Source organism: Oryza glaberrima, chromosome 5 (genome assembly GCF_000147395.1).
Source record: "Oryza glaberrima chromosome 5, OglaRS2, whole genome shotgun sequence".
Taxonomy (NCBI): domain Eukaryota; kingdom Viridiplantae; phylum Streptophyta; class Magnoliopsida; order Poales; family Poaceae; genus Oryza; species Oryza glaberrima.
The window spans coordinates 205459-224012 of NC_068330.1; the positions used below are offsets into that span (position 1 = coordinate 205459).

At 38.5% G+C, this 18554-nt stretch overlaps 2 protein-coding genes across 4 annotated transcripts; both read right to left on the reverse strand.

Moving 5' to 3' along the window:
- Positions 1–645: 645 nt before the first annotated feature.
- On the reverse strand, positions 646–3358 carry LOC127772746 (E3 ubiquitin-protein ligase CHIP-like). Of its 2 annotated transcripts, XM_052298707.1 has the most exons (8): positions 3056–3351; positions 2885–2952; positions 2737–2800; positions 2566–2664; positions 2000–2133; positions 1670–1814; positions 1463–1573; positions 646–1030 (listed from the first exon to the last, which is right to left on the reverse strand). In XM_052298707.1, exons 1-8 carry the CDS (start codon positions 3170–3172, stop codon positions 905–907), a joined length of 864 nt encoding a protein of 287 aa, XP_052154667.1. In that variant the 5' UTR covers positions 3173–3351; the 3' UTR covers positions 646–904. The 2 variants fall into 2 exon arrangements, with proteins under 2 accessions (XP_052154667.1, XP_052154668.1); XM_052298708.1 differs by lacking the exon at positions 1463–1573 and having other exon boundaries at positions 3056–3358.
- Positions 3359–4880: 1522 nt separating this feature from the next.
- Positions 4881–14818, reverse strand: LOC127773737 (methionine S-methyltransferase). 2 transcript variants are annotated; one of them, XM_052299903.1, is made up of 12 exons: positions 14501–14818; positions 9964–10157; positions 9382–9588; positions 9194–9289; positions 8786–8974; positions 8385–8573; positions 8075–8311; positions 7858–7992; positions 7306–7611; positions 7016–7195; positions 5758–6723; positions 4881–5429 (listed from the first exon to the last, which is right to left on the reverse strand). In XM_052299903.1, the coding sequence occupies exons 1-12, from the start codon at positions 14754–14756 to the stop codon at positions 5112–5114; spliced, it is 3273 nt and encodes a 1090-aa protein (XP_052155863.1). In that variant the 5' UTR covers positions 14757–14818; the 3' UTR covers positions 4881–5111. The 2 variants fall into 2 exon arrangements, with proteins under 2 accessions (XP_052155863.1, XP_052155864.1); XM_052299904.1 differs by lacking the exon at positions 14501–14818 and adding an exon at positions 11242–12223.
- Positions 14819–18554: the final 3736 nt, after the last annotated feature.

The window sequence follows — 18554 nt, forward strand, 5'->3', positions numbered from 1 at the left end:
TTAACATCCATAAGAGCAAGTATAATAGTAGGCTATAAGCCGGCTAAATGCTGAGGTGGTGGAGAGAGAGGAGAAGCGGGCTGTAAACTTACAGCCGGTTTAGACACAAGAACCAATAAACTCTGTGAGAGAGATAAGTGGGCCCTGTATTAATTGTAAATAACTACTTCCTCCATTTCACAATGTAAGTTATTCTAACATTTTCCATATTCATATTGATGTTAATGAATCTAAATAGATATATATGTCTAGATTCATTAACATCAATATGAATGTGGAAAATGCTATTGTGAAACGGATGGAGTAACTATTATATAGACAGGCTGAAAGAAGACTATAAAGAACTTTATAGCCAACAGGTCGGCTGTATTATTAGTCTTGCTCTGAAAGTACAAGCGACACTGATCTTCCTGATGTCACTCACCAGACAGCCTACTCTTCAGATATCCCATTCTGGCCATTGAATCCTTCGGGTAACAGAGAGGCAATCCGAACCCAAAATAACATACAACCTACATGTTTGCTATTGACAAGGGAGAAACAAAACATGTACTAGTGAAGTATTCAATTCATATTATTCATCAGTTGCAAATGGTATTTACTAGTATCACGCATGTTAAATTCGCTGGTTGCTGTAACAGTGAATTACCGAACAAAAGAATAATTTGTCACTGAGAATTGTCATTTTGGCACGGTATGTCTGAAACCGTCCAAGGTTCTGCTATGATGTTTTATGTACAATTGTCCAAGGTTCGTCAGAAGTTGCCCAAGAATCAATCAATTCCATGAGGGCACGAATGAACTTGCTTATACATTACATCAGAAAAGCAAAGAATTCCCCCTTGACAACCCAACATTTTATCAACACCTGTTGTTAGCACTAAGCAACTACAGAGCAACATCATCAGTTCAACTTGTAGGCCCAACTGTGATTCTTGAGGTAGGCTTGGACTGCTTCCTTTATAGCCAGGTTAGGAACCAATTGATGCTCTTTCAGAGGCTCTCGTGTCACTGGGTCGAAATTGCCCACCTAAAACCCAAAAGGAAGATTGCAGTGACTGAGCACACTATTCTCATTTAATTTCAATTTAAATTATAGTTTGTGTTTAGATTGAATCCTACTATAGCTTAAATTAGATCATTGACACATAATCCACCCAATATATGAACTACAGCAGTTTCATATTTAAATATTGCAGCATTGTGCTGATTCAAATATTCCACTAGTTCGATTTTTTTGGGCCTCCCTGCTGTGTTCCTTTCAAAAAAAAAAAAACTAGTTCGATTTTGACTTATTCTTTTTAATTATACAATCAAGTATTTCATCTGTTGGAGACATTATTTGTAGATGTAGCCAGCTAATACATGGTCCTTCTAGTGAAATATTAGCAACAACATCTAAAGATATGCAGAGCCAAAAACCTTCTGAAAAACAGATAGCAAATTAGCAAGGGAGGTGTACCTTGCAAAGATGTTCAAGGATTATGGACCTCTCATACGTTATACCACTGGGTGTGATCACTGGATCTCTAAAAATCTCAAAGGTTATTTGGCAGCAAAGGTAGTCAGGCACCTAGATTTTCAGGTAGCAACAGCCTAAGATCACAGAGAAAAAAAATATGCTAGCACAAAGATGTTGAACATGAGATAACATAGATAATAATATTACATCTGTTGGTGTATCGTCGATTGTAGCTTTGGTGAAGACTTCTGATAACAATTTCAGTTGGTCTGTATACTCATTGGTTGAGCCATCTCCCACAAGTGTGCCACTAAGAAAGTGGTGCTCCTGCAAAGCATTTTCACATGCTTCCCTAATTGTCCATGTGACACAGTGGTGTTAGAAAGTTTAAAGCATCACAAATTTTAGATAATAAAGGGAGTGTCCAGGTTGTTATAGGAGTAAATTGGCCACCAATACCCAAGATTCACACTACAGTTAATCTGCAACACAATTATGGAACATTATTATTGCAATTATTTTTCATGTATAACATACTTTAAACTTTGCATCTTCCAAACTCTCTTAGTGGAGTGTATTTCCCAATCTTGGTATTTTGCCTTCGCAAGAACCTGCCAAATGTCCTCCGCCATTTTGTCCCCCAAATTCGAAGACTTAAGAAGATCCAAAGCCTGTTTTACATGATAACATAAGCATGGTATTAGCAATAGCATGGCAAGAGATCAACATCCCATTTCAACATGAATGTAGCAACAAAATATCAATATGTAGGTGCGTGAAGACACAACATTAGCATTCATTAGTAAATATCCCCTTCGATTCCAAATGTAAGTAGTATTAGTCTTCTCAAGCCTTTTGTAAATGCAAGTCACTTTAGGCTTTTTTTTTTTCATCTTCTCTTCCATGATTGCCCTAGCCAAAAAAATTCTACCCCTTTCACAAATAAATGAGCCATCTTTTCCAATGTAGTAAAATGAAGGGAAACAAAGTCATTTAAGCTATTTCTCAATTCCAAAATTCTTTGTTTATGTTAAGATTTGTCCTAAACAATAACATGGTGAAGAGCTCAGGATATGATTCAGAAGAAGCTGAAGCAAACTTACAAGGGCCATAGAAGTATAATAACAAACCTTGTTGAATTCCTTGATAGCAAGAGCACATTGTTCCTTCTCAAGCATGGCACATCCCAGCAAATAGTGACCCTGGACCAAAGTTGAAGACCTGTAACAATCACTTGATTTATGTATGAACAAGGGACATTGAGATGATGTTACCTTGACCAGAGTGTCATCAAGGGCAAGAGCTCTCCTGCTATCCTCTTCGACCTTAGCCCATTCCCTGTATCACATTAAAAAAGAATCAAGTTTTTTTCCCCCAAGAAAGAGATAGTGAGGGAGGGGAAGAAACAAGGGAGAGAAATACTTGCGCTTGAAATGGCAGAGGCCCCGGTTGAGCCAGTAGACGGCGACGTCGGGGCAAAGAGCGATAGCCTGGAGATCGTGGAGTTAATCATATCGGTTGCCAAAGATTGAAAAAGGAAAGGGAAAGGGGGAGCTAGGGATTGGGGAGGGGGAGGGGAAAGAGGGAGGTTGCCTCGGTGTAGCAGTCGATGGCGGCGCCGAGGCGGGCCTTGTTGAAGCAGGAGTTGCCCTCGATCCGCCGGAGCTCCGCTTGCCTCGCTACCGCCACGCCATCCGCCGCCGTCGCCATAGAAGCAGCTTCTTGGATTTGGTTGGTTTTCCTTCCCGTTTTGCTTCGGTTTGAACACTTCTTCCTCCTTTTTCTTTTCTTTAAGATATTGATTGGAACTTGGAGTTGTATGTAATCTGAGAACGCGTCATCCCCAAGGACCCAAAAAAAGGAGACGATCCATCCCAACAAGTAATCCTACCGGCCTATCTTGTTGAGTGCCACATATTGCTACATGATCACACATTATACGTTAGCCATGTCGCAATGTTTGGTTGCTTATTTTAATTTTGGAAGGCCACATATTGGTGCTCCATGGGCTCACATATCATACTAAACGACATATTTACAAATAAAAAATAATTCATAAATAAAATATTTATATATGTGTTCTTATAGCAATTTAAAAACAAAGGCTAAAAAATAAAATTCGACGAAAAAACCTCAAAATCAGCTCTAAATTCAAGATTATAATTTTAAATTTTGGCCGCTAAGCATAAGCAAAAGGAAAAGGACGAGGTCTTATTCTCTAACCAAACATTGGTATACTTGTGTGGACTATGTTATGTGTGTTATGTCACACTTCTGGCAAGCAAGTCATGTCAATCTTAAGCAACAATCAAACAACCCCTACCTAGCCAATGATACAACTAGGGGGGGTGTTTGGGAGCTCTAAAAAAAATAAGTCCCTAGTCCCTAGGGTCCCTCTCTCCCAAACACCCCCTAACGGCCACATCCAAGCCTGGCGACAAAAAGCTCAGACTAGACTACCGCCTAACCAATCTAGGAGCTGGTTCGGCCATTGAGGGCATGTGTAGTTCGCAAAAAGAAAATTTTTGGGTGTCACATTGAATGTTTGATCGGATGTCGAAAGAGGTTTTCGGACACGAATAAAAAAAACAAATTTCATAACTCAGCTAGAAACCGCAAGACGAATATTTTGAGCTTAATTAATCCGTCATTAGCATATGTGGTTACTGTAGCATTTATGGTTAATCAGGGACTAATTAGGCTCAAAAGATTCATCTCGTGATTTCCCCCCTAACTATGCAATTAGTTTTTTAATCTATTTTAATGCTCCATACATGTGTCCAAAGATTCGATGTGATATTTTTGGAAAAAAATTTAGGGAACTAAACCAGGCCTGATTACACTCCTTTGTTTGTTTTTTAAAATATATAATGCCTTTGATTTTTCACATATTTTAACCTAAGTATTATTGTTTTCTTTTTCTTCAATACACGACAATGTTAATATGTAACATATATTTAACCATTTGTCTTATTTAAAAATATGTGATTATTATTTATTTTCTTGCATATCGTTTTGTTATAAAAAAACTTTGATTATGATTTACATTTTTCATATTTGTACAACTATTTTTAATGAAACAAATAATTAAATATATATCTAAAAGGTAACACGGTCATGTATTTACGCTTTTCTAAAGTTTGTTTGTTACTAGATATTACTAGTCTAAGGAAAAGTTGTTCCTTTTTTAAATCAATAAATCAATGCCATGGAATTTTTGTTTAGACATTTTATTTTTGTGATTACTAAAAAAGGAAGGCAGCAAACTTACATCAAGATATTTCGTATTATTAAAGAAAAAAGTGATAATAATACTACCATAAAGGAAATACAATAATCTCATCCGCATATTTGTGGTGCCATCTTAACGAGCAAGTAGGGATAAATATGGATGAAACGTAAGCATAAAGATAGCAGAAAATAAAAGAAGCATCATCTTCTGGAGAAATATGCCATGCCAATACGTCGTTCAGACTTAATTCCAGTTTGCTACTACATTCATACCAGCCTTCCTGTGCTCATTATTCTTTTTCTAAGCACAAAAATGTTCAATCAGCCCCGAACAGGACAGGCTAACAATGGATAATAATATGTATGTAGTGGCTACATTTCTTCAGGATTCAGTTTCCACGACGATGGGAAATTTCATTTAGTTACCATTGATCTGATGAGAAGCCTTGCTTCCAAGAACCAACTCCTTGAAGCGAACTATGCAGCCCATTGCACGCTCGAATTCGCTGCTCTCCAGAGCAAAGCTGAACCGACAGTGATCCGGTATTCCTGTCCATGAGCTGCTGTTTATGCACAACCCGGTGGACCTGAGAATGGCTTCCTTGATGTTGCAGCCATCTAGCTTGCCATCAAAACCATCCACCTTGATAGTTTTGCCGATGTAGGCAGTCGGTTTCGCCAGCATCGATATGCCACCATGACTGCCAGCAACATCCCAGCCACAGCCCTCAAGTGTCTGTTCATAGCAAAAAAAACAAAGAGATGAAGAAACCGCCATACGTAGCTGCAAAAATCTCAGAGTCTTTCAGTCAAAAAAAAAAAATCTCAGAGTCTAGTATGTCTAGTAAGTTGCAGCATTGTGCAAAGTATGCCTAGCAAATTCTAGCCAGATCATTTCAATGTCCCAAGATAGGTCTAGCTAGTTTTTGAATATAATATCATGGAAACATAAAGTTACTAATTTCATATTTTAAGCCCTGCCGTTGATCTTACTTCCAAAGGGATCAGAATTGTGAATGAAAGCTTAATTGGAAGTATCATTCAGAATGTTATGAGAAGGTAACCTTTATCAAGTGGTCAGCACGACTCTTTAGTGTGTCCTTCTGCTCCATAATGAGATTGGAGAAGTGTTCATCCTTCTGATTCTTGAGGCCCAGTAGTTTTTTGAAAGTGTACTTCAGCGTACTGTGGGGACGACTCAAGCTTGGGAAACTGTGAAATGTGTCAACCAAGGATGAGTCATTCAAAATCAGAAACCCAAAGTCATGCCCTGCAGCAGTCAGCTCAAAGGACAGTTCTCCGAGAAGAGCTACAGAGAACGAGGGTTTTGGACAATTCACAGCAGAAAGACATCTTTCCAAATTCCATCGACTCCAGCCATCAGTTTGGAATTCCAGACCAGAGAAGGAGGTATCTATTACTACCCTAGCTCCATATTTAGCACAAACAGAAAGGAGCTCTTGAATATCACTGTCACTGTACAGGAAACCAGTAGGGTTAATTGTGGGGCCAGAAATATAAACCCATGGCCTAGATACTGTCTCAAGTGTGTCAGCTAGAACCCGTGGTTCAATCTTGAAGCCTGATTCTAACTTTGTCGGAATAGTCAGTGTATTTGCATTCACAAACTTTGCTGCTGAGACATAGTGACCATTAGCACCCAAGGGGAAAAGTAAGGTGCCCTGGTCTTGGATGCAGCAAAGGACAAGCTTGTTGAAGAGTGCAAGACAGGTGTTGCCATATAATATTTCAGAACAACCATCTGCTGGGAAACCATAGCTATCTTTCACCAGCTGCTGAATGCTGGAACGGACATCAGTTTCAGACTCAGTAATGTTCTGCCTAACAAAACTTTCAAAAATGGAGGCATTCACTGCAGAAGGCACTGGCAAGAAGCTGCGATCTAAATCCATATGAATGACACTGGATTCTTTGGAGTCAGGAATGAAAAATTCAGCTTCTTTTAGGGTAGACATAGCTGAACTTGAAAATCCTATCATCTTCTGAGGTATCACTTCTGCAGGCAGTCTCTGAAAAAGAGCAAGAAAAAAAAAATAAAGACCACAAACCAAAAAAGATACTTTAAGTTCACAAAAATAGTCCACTGGAAAATTATTAACTTCGCTTATAATTAGACATAAGATAAAATAAGTAAAAAACACATCAAACTCTTCTAAAAAATTTAGCTGTTTACTATAGTGTGTTTTATCCAACAAAGGAAGACCAATTCATAAATTAAGAAGTAGCTGGTTTCTGCCATTACATATCCAAGATCACCATAAGGATGCGTGAGATTAAGAATAAGAGACAAGTCATGTTTACTTCTTGTTGTGGATGCCGATCAGCAATTTGAAATGCCAGTAGCTCATGGAAAAGACAACCATAATAGTGCTGGCTGATCTGAGACGTATGCCCTTCCAATAGCTCAATAGTTTGTGATAATGCCCTATAAACAGCTGCATCTTCAGAAATGGCAAAAGCAACCTCCAGATCAGAATAAACCTGCAGGGATTTAATCCAAAATAAGATAAAGCAAATGCAAAAGAAAACAATATAGTAGAGAAATTTAAGCTCACTCAATTAAAATTAGCTGCTGCAATAGTTACAGGCACCTGATTCTTTACTAAACCGCATAGTATAGCTGCATGGGAAGGTAGGGTCTTTCCAGCAAGGTATTTTAATACACCATTAGAGCTTGGCAAACTAGACAACTCCAGATGCTCTGAAATATCGATGAATAACCGAGAACCAACATCCTTCGTTACACTTAATAAGTTCTCAAAAGCAGCACTTGTGATAGCCTCAAACTGAGCCATGCCAGTAACAACCACCTGAGGCTTCAGTTTCCTGATCAACTCAATCAACAAATCAGATTGGCGTGGTGCCTCAATTACAGTAACTGTATCTTTGGCTTTTCCCTGAAATTCAAAAGGAGGTAGCAGCATCAACATTATTGCATTCTATAATAGAATGAGTGTCTTATGAGTCTTGTCCATACTTTCTTCTCCACTTCTCCTTATGAAAAAGATATTTTTAAAACAAAAGAAAGTAAAACAAAGAAAAAGAAGATGACAGAGACTACTAAAGTAGAGCTCAGATGCGCCAAACAAATTCTGGTCAATGTGCACAAGACTCGCTCACAGAAAAGAGAGAAATTAATGTACCTCAATTGCTAAAGAAGTTAACCATTGCTTTGGCAAGTGTCTGGTCAGATGTTCATCAACGATCGCAAGCGCTGGTGAGAATAATCGAAGAGCATTTTCTATTGCCACAGCACGGGAAGGGAAAACAACAACATTCTGGAGGACGATAAAAAATATCAATTATTTTAATTTCTAATGAGTGAATGTAACTATAACTATAACAGACACCAAGTCTTACATCAGGAGTTAATGGGATATGGTGGTAGCTCTTCATAAATCCAGCAACAAGATTCCGGAAGTTTAGACAACCAGCTGGTGGTTCACAAGGATTGTATTTATTCTCCTTCAAAAAACTAGCTAGGTATGCTAGGAAGGGTATTTTTTCGTCAGCAACAGAATCATCATCAAAAGACAAATCCAGGGAGCTGCTGACTTCATGGAACCCATCTTTAAGAAACTCAAATATTTTCTTCACCTGAAAGTTATATGAATTAGTATTTTTCCTGTCATTACATTGCTTTTAGAAATCTAAAGAATACACAAGGAACCTGGTTGGGTTGGCGAAGTTGACAGCTATACACTGACAAAGCATGTGAAATACGACCACCAGATTTCATGTATGCCCAAGCTGTGCGTGCACAGACAGGCTGATCCCCAACAAGATCCATGAAAAACTCAAAGCGATGCCGGCTATTTTTCTCAATTTCCACTAAAGCTGAAATATCTGTGTCAGCAGCCTGCAATTAACCCAACTAGTTAGTAATATGACTAACGATGGTAAATAAAATGGACATGTGATGTAAAAGCATAAACTCATCGATGAAAAGTCTAGGCCTAGTAAAAGATATTGTGAAACATAAAGTACAATTTCTTGACCAAACCAGCCCATAATGTCAGCATGAAAGACACCTGCATAATACCAGCATCTGATTCATAACAGCATCACTACCTGCATAATTTTTGTTTGCCACAGTTTTGTGATCCGAAATCCACGGCGTCGAAATAGTCGTTCGCAGACACCTTGTCCTGGTCGACCACCCATGTTAAATATCATAATACCCATAGGCTTTATGACTGATATCCCTTCTTCAACAGCCCGAGCAATCAACCCAAGGCCAAATTGGTCCTCAACAAAACCCTGGATGCAATAAGGTGTGCACTAAGATAACAGGCAGTGGATTACTGGGGTTAAAGAATATGAAGATCTATCAAGTGTAGAAGTTCACGCCTTGGTCCTATATTCCAATAGCTTGGAGATAATTCACCATTGTTATTAGATAAATTGAATGGATTATATTTCATGCATATTTATTCATTTTCACTGAGGTGAATATACTGAAAATATTCTTCAGTTTACCTGAAGAGCACAGTAGTTACTCAATGAATACAAGAACTCCTCACTGGAATTTTCAGTTACGATCTTTGACATTGCTTCTGGATTTGGGTTAAGAATCTGAAAAGGGAGGATTTGGGGAGTAAGAGTTTTCCTTCCGTCTGGTTTACTATAATTTCCTTTCAAAAAAGAATATATTAGCATGACTGTACCTGTGGTATGCATCCAACAATGCGATCAAGTTCAATTTTATTGTCTCTGCAGTAAGAGAGAAGATCAGATTCATAGAATTCTACTCTATCCAGCAATGTTTTCCCCTCCCCGTCGTAGATTGGGAGACCATCGTCATCTAGTGCATTCAAGTAAAGGTTTATCCATGCAATCTTGACAGCTCTTGGGTTTATATCCAGTCCATAGACCTTCAAAAGAAACAAGCAATGCTCAGCTTGGATTGTGGCAAAAAAAAAAAAGGTTGAACAAGTGAGGTAACATAGAGCAAGTGCTAATTAATTAGATACAGTGGTACATGCAGTTTAAAATATCAAATGACATGTTAGTTTTCCTTACTATTCATTCTCAAAGGACGCCAACATTTTACCAAGACTGAAACAGTTCTGTGGTATAGAGCAGTGCCTTACTTTCAATAGTTGTTTCTAGACGTACCAAATCAAGGTAGACCGTCATTGGATTAGCAAAACTCATATCTTGTGACTTAGTAAATGTCTAAGTGCTGTAGCTCCCACCTCTGTACAGTAGCAATGAATTAAAAATGTACACAGGAAAGAGATGCCAACCTTCGAAGGGGACCACTTTTCTGCAAGTGCAATGGATATCCAACCATTGCCACATCCCAGCTCAGCTACTGTCTTATCCCTGAAAATGGAATCTGGATGCCGATTGAGGCCCTCATAGAAAGTGAAGGACCAGTCTTCAGGAATGAAAATGCTAGGTATTTCCATCATCGTTAGCTTCTTCCTCTGCTGGAATCCTATAAACAGTTGATAACTTTGTAAGTTATGGAAACCAAACAATAAATACCATACAAGAGGGGGAAAAAAGGGGTAATGTATTGGTATAAAAAATAGGAAGGTTTTACCATTGAGCCAACACACATAAATATAACAATGACAAAACGATAGAAGAGGATTCATGTCAGGTCCATACTCCAGACAATGAGACAATCTAGGAAATTGCTCAGATTTAAAGACTACTACGCTGTCCAATATTACTACTAGTTATAATAATATGGTTGGTTGACTTGTGTCCTAACTTTGTTGTTATGAGATAAGTTAAGAACCAGGCTCATATGCCATGCTTTTGTCCATATGATGATAAGTTGGGCAAAGGTAGTTCTGCCAAGGAATAAATTAGAAAAGGTGAATAACCTTCAGCAGAAATAAAAATTGAAAAGAGAAAAAAGGAAAAAGGTACAGGCAGAGCATTGTGGATTGGTGGGTCTTTATTTTAATGAGGCAAACAGAAGGCATAAATTATCCAAGTAGCCACACGAATTGTTCCCAGAAACTGAACATATGGATCAAATCTGTCCTAGCACATGCATCCTTGAAATGCTTACAGCAGCATCACACGTGGTAAGCAATTTGGCCAGAACCAACAGTATACAATTGTCATTTATAAAGAACAGTGTGCACAGCACAGTTGTTGATTCCAATCTAGGTTATCCCTTTTCTTTACCATGGGAGGCAGAGGCTCACTATATGTGGTGATAGCATACTTGCTTGGCTGGTCAGTTGCGAGTGGTGACAAAACCATTACTAGCAGCTAACTACTAGTAGTACCAACTACCAAATAGCAGTTCCGAATTACTCAATTAGCCAAGCAGCCAAGAAAAGATTTTAGCAAGAATCCAAATTACTAGCAAATAGAGTAGTAGTAAATCGTGAAAGGTATTTAGTTACCAAACTGTAAAAAAATTATTGAGAAGCAGATGGAGGAATCTGCGAGCAACCAAGTAAGCAAGGGCGGGTGACATGACAAGACATCCGAAGGGTTCTCCTAAACCCCTGAATCCGCGAGGGGGAAGGGCGGGAGTGGAGATGGTGGATATATACCTCGGAGGTGGGGATCGAGGACGACGTCGTGGATGCGGAAGTGGAAGGTGCGGAAGCATTCCTCCCCGGCGGCGGGGCCGGCGAAGCGGCGGCGGACGGCGCCGAGGAGGCGGCGGGCGTCGGGGCGGGAGGCGGGGTCCTGGAGGCGCTCGAGCACGGCCTTGGCTGCGCCGTACGCCGCGTCGCCGGAGGCCGCGCACGTCGCCAGGAAGGACTCCACCTCGGCGGCGGCGGCCATTGGATTGGTTAGGTCGGAGTCGGATCGGATGAATCGATGGATGAGATGTGGAAAGGAGGAAAACTAAAACAGGCGGAAAAATTGGCGGGGAGGTCGGAGGGAGTTATATACCGCCGTGGCCAGTGACGAAGGAGACAGGGGTACTACCGTAATTACGCTTCTCTTCTCTTTTCTCGTACGAGTAGGAGTAGAGTATATGCCCCCGATTCTGTTACACTTTTATAGGATCATCGTTTGGCTTATATTTAAGAAAAAAAAAAGCTAAACAATATATTTACAAATAAAAAATAATTTAGGATTAAAATTTTTATATACGTGTTCTTACAGTGATTTAAAAGTAAAGATTGCAAAATAATTTTGGCTTATAAGTATAAGTATAAGCGAAAAGATGAGGTTGTTCTCATTATTTCTTTTCCTCTTTTTTATTTTCTCAAAGGTATTACTATTAGGGTTTTTTTTGAAAAACTTTATATTTTTAAATTCAATACTTCTATTAGTAGATCATGAGTAGTCTTCTTTGGTCCCTATCAAATTATTCTCAATTGCTTTTGGCTGTAAAGTTCTCCAAAATAAAAGGGAAGGTGGAATAAACTCATGGCTGTGGCCTTTGTGGGTTAGGTGAAATCTTCAAAGGTGCCAACTTGGTGGTTTTTTCTTCCTTTTTGAACATGAATGCTAACTTGTTGCTATGTTGATTTATTGTTTTTTTCCTCAGCTCTCTAACCACGTTAAGCACCACTTATTCTGATGAGTGCGAGGTATATTGGATCTTCTCGAAGACTTTTGCTCCATTGAAGCTGAAAGATATATTACTAAATAACATGGGAAATACACTTTTCTCGGTTTTTTTTCTAATTGGAAAAAAAAAGTATGCTACATATATGTGTGGCATGAATGCACCATATAACTGTTTGTTTAGCTAAAATACTTACTGCACATTTTTCTTTGCTCTGTGTTTGATAAATTCGTATGTGTTGCTCGTTCAAATATCCTATATGATTATAATTATAAAATAGAAATAAAACCCATCATAGTTGGTAATGTGTATGAATGGATTTTTTTTTACGTTAAAAAGTTTAAAATATATGGGATAATCATGGGGAATGTTTCTAACCGGTACATGGTTTTGGAATAAAAATCTAACGCCATGCCACCCATTCCCAACGTAAATCCATTTATCTCACATCGACACGGCACTCTATCCTTTTCACATCGTTTTTTAATTACTTTCCTCCCTATTTCATGAGTGCTTGTCAATTCCTTCTCCTTATTTTCCACCTTAGTCATGGCAGGCGTTGGCCACCGCTCGGAATGAAGTAAGAATCCATATATAAATCAATACTTTTTGTGAATTTTTTATGTTTCGACTATTTTGACTTGATGTTTCATGAGTTAGATAAAAAAATCTGCAACAGGATTTTGATGGTGTTTCTTACCTTTTCATCTTTAATCACGTGGATCTATAAATTAATGTTTCAACAATGAAACCCGATGTTTCGTGTGTTAGAGAGAAAATGTTTTAAATGTGATTGGATTGTGTTTAACCATTTTAATATTCATTTTTATGAAATTTTGTCGGTGTTTAAATTCAAGCCTGATGTTTTTTTTTTCACAAATTGAACGTCCAACATGTAGTCACGTCTAAAACATCGAGTTCAAATTGTTGAAATATCGATAAAATTGTACCATAGTCACCCCCATCTCTCTACAAAGCCAACTATGTAGCATGCCCTACTTGTCTATCCTTAAGTGTTGCTGCAACTTTTTAAGTCAAAACCAAACCACATATTCGAGGATTGAATTAATGTATGATCAACTAGGCACAATCATTGATGGACCTACCTTATGCTCTATTAATCTGGGAAGCTGGGGTGAGTATAATTAGCTACAGAGAGAATGTAAAGATGCTTGAGCTTCACATTTTTCTGGCTGCTAAGTCCCAAAATATAAATGGTACTTATCTAAAAAAAAATATTAAATGGTGGGAGCTAAAGATCCTGAAAGTAGCAATGGATACGAGACGCTTCACCAAACAGGACCTTAATTTCTTGCATGTGTGGAACGTACGGTAGCTCCTACATATGAATATATATGATGCTAGTCATAGCTAGCGTTTCCTCTTAATCTTTTACTAGTATATTTTTGGAATAATCCACGGACCGACAAATGATATGGGTGGATCGGAGGAGGGGGGTGATAAGGCCATAAGGGGCAGACAAGAGAGAGAAAAAGACATGTGTCAATTCCATATATAATATGTGGAATACATATATGCATGATCGATCGATGATTCCATGGATCGATTGGATCCTTGTGGGCCGACAGGTATGGTAGTAAATATTCGCTGATCGAAGGATCGATCGGAGTACGTTGGAGATGACTGGACGGCACGCAATTGAAATTCCATGGCAGGGACTAATTGCATTGTCATGTCGATCTATAGATGTACACTACAGTAGTATATATATGTATGGCTAGCTAGAAAGTGAGTACACTATAGCTAGCTTTGGTATTATTTGTGATGATCGAACGATGCCTTAATTCCTTGTAGAATGTTAATTTGTTAACAAGTTGCATATGTCTGTGATTGGTCGGATGTCGCCGTCGCGCGCTCTGCATTATTCAGACTTTTGAGATGATGTACAAGTGATCGACAAGGACCGTTTGCTAGCTTATTGTTTTGGTTTTTTTTTTTTTTTGAAGAAGAAGTAGATGAAATGAGAGGAGGAGATGGACCGATGACGAACAGGCCGGACGTTATATTAGTTCAGTTGACTCTGATCGATCCATGGATATAGTAGCTAGCTCCTCAGGCCTAGGCGCAGGCAGTCAATTTAATTACTTTACTAATTACTACTACTACTACTACTTAGGATTGGAGTAACTAAAAATTAATACCGATGGAGGTGCCTGAACGATCGATCGATGCAGTCATGCATGCAGATGATGGATCGATCGATCGAGCAAAAGACTGACTAGCTAGCTAATTACTCCAATCGATGGATGGATGCATCGGAGTACCTGAGAATTGGTGGTCGTGGGCGCAGTGGAGGAGGGAGAGGTCGTGGATGCGGAATCCGTGGCGCGCCAGCGAGTCGCCGCCGGAGCAGAAAGGCCGGAGCGCCGTCAGGAAGGCGCGGGCGGCGCGGCGAGTGGTCGGCTCGTGGAGGCGCCCCAGCACCGCCTTGAGCTCGCCGTAGGCCGCGTCTCCCGACGGCGCGCACCGCTCCAGGAACGCCGCCACCGCCGCTGCATCCTCCACGCCGGCGCTGCCCATACCTATATAGCTTCTTGATTGCTTTCTTTTGTTTTGTTAGTGTCGACGGTGAGCTCAAGCCCGCCCTCACCTGCATCCTGCATGCATATATAGTATAGCTGCCCTGCAGTGCGCGCGTAATTGTGGAGCCCACTACCTACTTCACCATACAACACATGTCTCTATATATAGAACTAAAGATATGGAGGGATCTAATACACTACTACCTCCATCCCAAAATATAAAGCTCAACCACTTCTAACACGAAGACCAACAAAGAATTTAATTACTCCTTAATTAGATCACATGCGTACATACAAGTAACATGATTGGGGTTTAATGGTAGAGGATTTAAAATAAATCAAATTTAAAGAATAAAGAGATAATAGCTACTCCCTCCGGTTTCATTTTAATTGACACTGGACAATGACACGCTCTACAAGATATACATTTGACCTTATTTTTCTATTATAATATATACAATAAGTAAATGCATATTTATTTTTATTGTAGTGTTTTGAAAGAAAAATCTATATATGTTTTTCTAGTTTCTTTAAACTAAATATTCTTAAAGTTATTGATGGTCAAAGTTATAAAAGTTTAACCTTAACTTTGTCCAAAACGTCAATTAATATATAACCAGAAGGAGTATATACTTTATATTATGACATGAGAAAAAATGATACTAATATCTGAGATAGAGAGACTAATATTTGAGGTTGCCTGGCCTCGGCTCGTCCCCTGTTTCCGCGCTCTGGCCACTCATCTCATGGATATGATGATGTTTGGTCCCGAATCCCGATCGATGCAATTATATATATGCACTGTGTTTTCCTTTGTTTATTGGGTTGCTAACGTGTTTGTATCGTCCCTGTGAAAGAGACAGAGAGATCGATCGATCAGTAGGCGGCGTGTGTAAAATATGCGTGATTGATCGACCATATAAATATATGGATACGCGTATGTATATGGTGGATGAACAGACAATAGCCCGAGAGTGAGAGGTGCATGTTGACGATCCATCCATCACCATCATGATAATATAGTACTCCTCTCCGTTTCGACATACAAACAATTTTAGCTATAAATCTAATAAATAATTATGTGATTAATTAATTCATAATCAAAAGTTACTATATTTAAAATATGATGTATTAATATTTATATATATAATTAATATGCCTTGCATGTCTAAAAATGATCGATGCATATATGATGTATCCACTAAACCAAATCACCGATTGTCACTCGCCTACCACTAATTAATGATGTAGCCAATCTTTAAAGGTGCTAGAGTCTGAGCATATACGTTAATAGGAATTAGTGTGCGCTCCTTCGTACGAACGATTTTATATTTGTGTTGACGGTATATAGTCCACCCGGTCATCATCATCTCGATTCTCGATGGATTGATCGATGAATAGGTTTTTTTTATAAGGGAGAATCCCGATCGATGGATCAGTTGCAAGTTATTTTCACCTATCATCGATCATATATCAACCCATCATATATAGTATGTGCCAATCAAGAAACCAGCTAGCGATCGGATAGCTGCTTCCAACTTGTTATTAATGCATATACATGCATGTTCTACCCATGTGTTAATTAGATGTTGCAATCATAAATTTACGCGAGAGGCCTACCATGCCAGAATATATCCACACGCGTGTGTATATCCAATTCCATCCGGTTTATTAATCCTTCCGTTGCACAGTACCGCTCCATCTCACAACAGGATCATTTTTAGCCCCTCCTGTTTATTCTAGAATAAGTTCGTTGTTGAACAGTAATTGTATCCGAGTTTATAAAAATAGAAAATAAATATATCGAGAGTAGATAAAGAAAATGAATAATCACATTAGGATTTTTGGGATGGTGTTAGAATAGTTAAGCAAAAGTTTTTTTTTTTGGGGGGGGGGGGGGGGGGGTGAAGTTGGTCTGATTGCAAGTCTTTGTTGGGAGCTTTAGTTGAAGATAAATTACCTAAATCTGTTTTGCAGGTCGTGTACGATGCAACGCTGGAAGGAGATTGTGCTCCGCTGAACAACGTTGTTAAAAAGCTAAGCTAATGGAATAGATGGCACAACTTGGGCCTAGAGATGTTTTGCCAGATGACTTGGGGATTGGATAGTGCTGCTGTTGACTGGTGTACTGGGAGGAGAGGTTTTTTGCTGTTTACTCTTTGGTTCTCCTTGCGTGGAGATGGGCAGCGTTACTGATGTGTTTTCGTTTTCCTTTTCAGTTTGTTTTCATGCAAGACTCTGTTATGTTTCAGGCTTTCTTAAAAAGCCGGGTAGTGAAAATTTACATGCAGTCTTAAAAAATTAGTATACTCTAATCTAATCTTTACGGTATGTGCGGGATGGGTAAAAAGAATGAACTTATTTTTGTGAGGGAGGGATTACTATAAGTTTATCCTAGGTCAATTAATTTTAAAGTTTGATAAGTTTATAAGGAAACGTAGCAATATTTAGAGTATCAAATTAGTTTAATTAAATATACATTAAACTCGGTTATAAAAATATCAATTTAGGACAAACTCAAAATAGTTTATAATACGGAATGAATGAAAGAAAGCCCGGTAGATTAAGCAGCCAGCAGGCTGAAAAGAAAGGCCATGACCTCCTTGCACGAATGTCTATGTATACGAATAAGTCTATTATATCTCCCTCAATATTTTGATTCCGATTGAATCACATCTCTCAACCATAAATGTCTCTCATGTCAAATTAACTATCTCGGCGGTTTGGGTAACGGTTTCTGATAGCGTGGTTTGTTGACCCCTGCTCCAAAATTTTGCAATCTAACGAATCTGGATGGAAGTAGGATAGATCAAATGGCATCTTGATTGTAATATTTTAGGACAGAGAAAATATTATACAAAGGAGTGCAATATTTTCTCCCACACCTTATAGAAGGCAGTGAATTAGTGAAATCCATACATCAATATTGTCGTATGTAACATCTGAGTCGTGAGTCGTGACTTGGTGTGGAAGAAGAGAATAGCTAAAAGACATAGATTTACGTACATAGCATTTTATTTTGACATCACAATTTTGGAGCGACGTATCTCTAAGGCAAGTATTGTATTCGTTCCAAAATAAACAAATCTAATATAAGATTATCATAATAACTAAATAGAAACACTACAAATTATGATATGTCAAAATCTTATGCTAAGGGGGTGTTTAGATCCAGTAGCGTAAAGTTTTGGCGTGTTATATCGGATATACGGACACACATTTAAAGTATCAAACGTAGTCGAATAATAAAACAAATTACGGAATACATTTGTAAACTGCGAGACGAATTTATTAAGCCTAATCAATCCATCATTAGCCAATGTTTACTGTAGCACCACATTATCAAATCATGAAGTAATTAGGCTTAAAAGATTCGTCTCGTAAATTAGTCGCAATCTGTGCAATTAGTTATATTTTTAGCATTAATTTAATACTTTATGCAGATGTTCAAACGTTCGATGTGACAGGGTGAAAAATTTTGAGGTGGGATTTAGGTGGTGTTTAGATCCAGGGAGTAAACTTTAGTCCCTGTCATATCGGATGAATTTGGAGTATTAAACATAGATTACTTATAAAACTAATTACATAAATGAGAGTTAATTCACGTGACAAATTTTTTAAGCCTAATTAATCTATAATTAGCGTGTGTTTACTGTAGCATCACATAGCCTAATTATGGATTAATTAGGCTCAATAGATTCGTCTCGCGAATTAGTACAGGGTTATAGAATGAGTTTTATTAATAGTCTACGTTTAATATTTATAATTAGTGACCAAACATCCGATGCAATAGGGA

What these genes read in the sequence shown, in the direction of transcription:
- LOC127772746 (XM_052298707.1), bottom strand. Translation starts at nt 3,172, where the DNA reads ATGGCGACGGCGGCGGATGGCGTGGCGGTAGCGAGGCAAGCGGAGCTC. An exon ending in TTGATGACACTCTGGTCAAG is followed by an intron (nt 2,665 to 2,736) that starts GTAACATCATCT and finishes ACTTTGGTCCAG; the next exon opens with GGTCACTATTTGCTGGGATG. An exon ending in TCGACGATACACCAACAGAT is followed by an intron (nt 1,574 to 1,669) that starts GTAATATTATTA and finishes CTGAAAATCTAG; the next exon opens with GTGCCTGACTACCTTTGCTG.
- LOC127773737 (XM_052299903.1), bottom strand. Translation starts at nt 14,756, where the DNA reads ATGGGCAGCGCCGGCGTGGAGGATGCAGCGGCGGTGGCGGCGTTCCTG. An exon ending in TTGTTGGATGCATACCACAG is followed by an intron (nt 9,290 to 9,381) that starts GTACAGTCATGC and finishes CTCCCTTTTCAG; the next exon opens with ATTCTTAACCCAAATCCAGA. An exon ending in GGCAAACAAAAATTATGCAG is followed by an intron (nt 8,574 to 8,785) that starts GTAGTGATGCTG and finishes GGTTAATTGCAG; the next exon opens with GCTGCTGACACAGATATTTC.